Raw genomic sequence first — 5,045 nt, 5'->3', positions numbered from 1 at the left:
TGTTGTTATTTCTCGAGGACCGGTTCTAACATTGAAGACACGACAAGAACCGGTAGGAATCAGAATCGGTAGAACCGGCGGTTCGGTTCGGTTCGGTTCCTATTTTCCACCGAGTTCGGTTCTCGGTCCGGTTCCGATGCTCATCCCTAGTTTAAAGCTTCGAATATTTAAAAAACGTATCTGGGGTTGGGTTTTTTGCAATTGAAAAAGAAGATCATCCGTAAGAGATTAAGAGATTTTGCGAAAAGAAATCATATACAAAAATCTATGGTCGATGGTGTTGACTGGAACCCTTGATCGAAAATTGGGGAGGAAAAATAGATAGGAAGCCTTTATCGACATTGAGAGAGAGAGGTTATGGCTTATGTTGGTGTGGGGCGGTGTAAGTTGGTTTTTAGGTTAATTTGTTTGTTTTTTTTACTAAAGAGAATACATACATCATAAAGAAAACCGACTATTAAAGGTTATACGAGCTTTTTTAACAGGTAAATATAAGTTTATGCCTTTATACTACTAAAAAGACATACATGACTTTTTAAAATACAATAAATCATAATAGTTTGTTAGAATAAAATGACATTAACCCTTAATGTAATTCAACTATCACAAGCAATGGTTGCCATTTCTATGTAATCATTTCCACTTCTTTTTTTTTTTAGTTTTAAGTTTTGGTTTTTCATTTTCTTACCACACATCATACGAATTAGATTTTGACCATATACTCACATAAACTATCAAATAACACGAAACAATTAGCCAATTAGGGTGCATATAGAATTACCCTTAAAAAAAATTAACATTTAAGTTGTCTTAGCCTTTTTTCTGTGAGTTAGCTAGTTACACGTGTCCCATCCATTTACATAATTTTTCTGATGAGAATATTCCATTTTCTACTCTAGTAGTGTTCTCACAAATTTCTCGAAGCTGCATAACAATGGCGATCCGCATATCTCCACCAACAATTACATCATCGTTCTATCATCTTTCCTCAATTTCTCCTTTCCAATCTCCTCACTCACTATCACATCCATCTATCTGGTCTCCGACCACCACCACCACCATACGTTCCCTGAATTTACATCCAAGCAGAAAAAATCCAACTGCTCTTGTCCCAAAAGCTTCTTCCACCGCCGAATTCTCCCCTGAAATCGCTGATGTACTCGGAGATGTCAACATCTTCACCGCTTCCGGAGACTCCGTCGCCTTCAATCAACTCTGGGATCAATCTGAGGTAATTACCTACTTCCCCTATCTCTCTGAATCATTCATCATCATATCATTAGTTAATCAGTTAGGGTTACTTCATTGTTTCATATCCCACGTCAATTTCAAAATTAGGTTAAATCACTCTGTAGTCAATTTGAGAATTGTGCAAATTAAGCTTTTAATGTTTATGTTTTCAAGTTGATTACATATTACGACATAAAATCCATCCACCATTTTTGTAACAATTCTCCTTTCCATTCTCTAGGGCACTGCTGTTGTTGCTCTTCTAAGGCATTTTGGATGCCCTTGCTGGTAATCATTTTGACCTTCGATCTATTCCATAAACAACTATCAATGGCTTCCAAAATTTACATTCTTTAATCCAACAATGTTTCTTCATTCAATCACATTCATTAACATATGTAGCTGGGAACTTGCTTCAACTCTCAAAGAATCTCTAGCAAAATTTGAATCTGCTGGTGTGAAGCTAATTGCTATTGGCATTGGTGAACCTAAGAAAGCCCAAATCCTTGCTGAAAGGGTATAAATTATTCATTTCCTGTTTGTTAATCTTTTTGTGTGTTTCAAATTTCAATTACTAATCTTTTCAGATTTCAGCTACCATTTCCATTGGAGAGCCTCTATGCAGATCCAGAGAGAAAGGTCTGTTGTTACACTTGAAATGTGTTCAATCATTTCACATTATTGTCTTATTTTATGTAATATTGTAATTGAATCTTCTTGTTTTTTTTTTCATGTATTTTCAGGCGTATAATCTTTTGGGTTTATATTATGGATTCGGAAGGACGTTTTTCAACCCCGCAAGTGTAAATGTTTTCCTTCGTTTTTGTATCTTGAAAATTAAACTCTTATAATTATCAAAAATAAATGTCTTTATCAAGTAGAAGGAATGGAATGGAATGAAAAATAAATATAATAAGGACAATTTAGTCATTTTAATTTTAGGAAAAAACCAAATCCACAACAAAACATATTCAAAAAGACCATCAATTCAATTTTTTCAAGGTTTGGATAAAAACCCGGAAAAAGACAAACCATAGGGACCATTTTTGCAATTTTGTCTATTTTTTACAAATGATAATATTTTAAGAAGTTAAGAACTTGCATCCGATATTTTCTTGTTTATTTTTCTAAAAACGACTAAGAATGTTTTTAATTATAATTCTATGTTAGGATTTCTTGGTGTTTAATTTATTGTTGTAGACGATTTTCTTAGAGTGATAAATAAACTTTTTATGACAATCTGAAATAATTTTGTTATATATTTCAAGCAACGAATATGTTTATATGAAGTTTAATTGAAGATAAATCTTTATTTGATTAAAGTTCATTATTATAAAATAACATCTATTGTTTATTTATCATTTCAATTTCATTTAATTTTATAATTGCACATAACAAACAACATTTTTGAATGACTTATTCCATTCGTTCAAAACCATAATAATATAATGTAATTATACATTCTACTACACTGTTTATTCAATTCATTTGTGATTCTATTTCATCATACCAAAAATAAGATAACTACATTTCTTTTCACATATTAATGAAAAAAAATAAAAAAAAATTATGCCAAATCTTGTAATCTATAGGCAAAGGTATTATCAAGATCAAGATTTGAGGCTCTAAAAAAAGCTGTAAAGAATTACACAATTGAAGCAACACCAGATGATAGAGGAAGTGTCTTACAACAGGTTAAATTTAGAACTATATAAAAACCAACTTTTTTTTATATAAAAATATTCTAGTTTTATATAAATGTGTATTTGTTTTTAGGGAGGGATGTTTGTGTTTAAAGGTAAAGAGTTGTTGTATGCATGGAAGGATGAAGGAACAGGCGATCATGCTCCTTTAGATGACATCATCAATATATGCTGTAAAGTACCCGTTGCATAAAGAACACCATTTATTAACACTTGAATAAAGCACACTAATTAACCATATTGGATAAGTTAAAATAAAACTCTATTTATGTAAATGAAAGTGATTGTATAGTTAAGTAAGTATTGGAACAAAATGCAACTTTCCTCAAAAGATTTAAGTGTATATTGTGTTTGGATTGCATTAGATTAAAATTGAGATTAAGACTTGGACAAAAATAGGAACTTATCATCCCACCAAAAAGGAGTTTTTTAAAGCGTTTTGAGTGAATAAGTTTTATCAAATTTTCATTGTATTTATATATGTTGCTCCTTTTAATACTCCAACAACGCTAAAATCTTGTTAATGGGATCAACACATAAGCTTATTGAAAAAGTTTACTAGAGTGGACTTATGTTATAGTTTTTCGGTTGTTGATGTGTCATGTAGGTGAAAGCTTAGTAGAAAAGCTTTGTTATTGTAAAGGCTCTCATTTTCTATCTTTAGTTTACGCAAAAGAGTTAGAATACTTGCGTCATTGATAATCACATTAGAAAACTTGTCGAGTCATGTCCCATTTGCTTTTGACTTGCAGAAAGTTTTAGAAGTGACTCCCATTTGCTTTTGACTTGCAGAAAGTTTTAGAAGAAATTGGAACGGGTAAAATGAATCAAATATGTGACATTGAATGTGTATGTCATGGGTTTGGTTGATATGAAGTAGAATGCATTGTGTTGTTTTCTTGTGTGGTTTGGAAAATTGTCAATGGAATTTGGGTGTGGATTTTGTCGAGGGATAAAAAGACTATTTATTATTTTAGGGTTAATGAGATAAATAGGTAAAAAACCTAGTAAAAATAACTATTTAAAATGTTTTTGAAATATAAAAATTGGCAGAAGGCAACGAATTTTTAATTTTATTATAAAATATTATTGTAACCGAGAATAGTGAAGCTAATATTGATTTAAATCAATTCTTTCTAAATTGCTTGGTTTTTCCTATGTAGATTGGACATAACACCTTCTTATTGAATTTCGAAAACACAGATAGACGCTAAATGTATCTACAAAATATTTAGGTTTTAGGATGTGTTTGGTTGTGGAAAATATTTTTCAGTTTTGTTAGAAAAAATTAAATAAATAAAAAAACAAGCAAAGTTTTAATTTTCAATTTCCATTGAAAAAATTAGAAAATGTATTTGGTTAAATTTGTGAGTATTTATTTTCCATCTTAGAAAATTGAAAAACGCGTTTGGCTGTGTATTTTCTATCATTTTTTATTTTCTGATTTTTATTTTTTTGAAAAGGGTTTAAATTGTTCGTATTAGGTAATGAACCATGACTTCTTTTTCTTTTAACATTTATATTTCACACTTTTGGCTTATATTTTATATTGTTACAAATTTGGTATAATTTTTAAATTTTGTTATGAATACGATGCAAACAATTTCATTTTTAAAGTCTGCACCAAATATAACTTTTTAATAAATTTACTTTTATTAAATTTTTTTAAAACATTTTTAAGACTTCATAGTTTTTGTACAGGATTTTTTCTAAACTTTAGATTTTAGGGGGTGGGTAGGGTTGTAATTGATGGGTGTGGGTGGGTGGGGTAGCGATGGGATGGGGTAGGATGAGTATAAGGTGAGTGATGGTGGTGGTGGTGGTGATGGGTGGGTAGGTAGGGTCGTGTAAAGTTGGGGTAGGTAAGATGTACGGAAAGGGTAGGGTAGGTAGGATGAGAGTTAATGATGGGGTAGAGTAGTTGTAGGGGTAGGATGTAGACGGTCTATAAGGTACAGTGGTGTAAGCAGGGTGAGATAAGTAGGGATGGTTAGGTAGGGTAAGTAGGATGAATGAGGTAGGGTAGGGTTGTCGGGTAGTGGGTGAGCCAATGGTGCGTGCATGTATATAGGGTATATGGTGGTGTGTTGGGTGGTTAAGGTTTATAGAGGT

General features: G+C 31.6%; 1 protein-coding gene across 1 annotated transcript; it reads left to right on the top strand.

The window, feature by feature from the left end:
• Window positions 1-871: 871 nt before the first annotated feature.
• Window positions 872-3,264, top strand: LOC145109090 (Thioredoxin superfamily protein). The gene is made up of 7 exons (XM_079046198.1): window positions 872-1,231; window positions 1,472-1,518; window positions 1,633-1,747; window positions 1,825-1,869; window positions 1,974-2,033; window positions 2,823-2,924; window positions 3,007-3,264. Exons 1-7 carry the CDS (start codon window positions 935-937, stop codon window positions 3,124-3,126), a joined length of 786 nt encoding a protein of 261 aa, XP_078902324.1. The 5' UTR covers window positions 872-934; the 3' UTR covers window positions 3,127-3,264.
• Window positions 3,265-5,045: the final 1,781 nt, after the last annotated feature.

This window comes from Lactuca virosa, chromosome 4, assembly GCF_052849685.1.
Source record: "Lactuca virosa cultivar CGN04683 chromosome 4, Lactuca_virosa_CGN04683_v6, whole genome shotgun sequence".
Lineage (NCBI taxonomy): Eukaryota > Viridiplantae > Streptophyta > Magnoliopsida > Asterales > Asteraceae > Lactuca > Lactuca virosa.
This window is presented reverse-complemented; position numbering and strand designations above follow the sequence as displayed.

Bases quoted from the DNA above. Each gene is read 5' to 3' on its own strand.
- LOC145109090 (XM_079046198.1), top strand. From the start codon at position 935: ATGGCGATCCGCATATCTCCACCAACAATTACATCATCGTTCTATCAT. The intron at 2,034-2,822 runs GTAAATGTTTTC...TGTAATCTATAG, and splicing joins CGTTTTTCAACCCCGCAAGT to GCAAAGGTATTATCAAGATC. The intron at 2,925-3,006 runs GTTAAATTTAGA...ATTTGTTTTTAG, and splicing joins GAGGAAGTGTCTTACAACAG to GGAGGGATGTTTGTGTTTAA.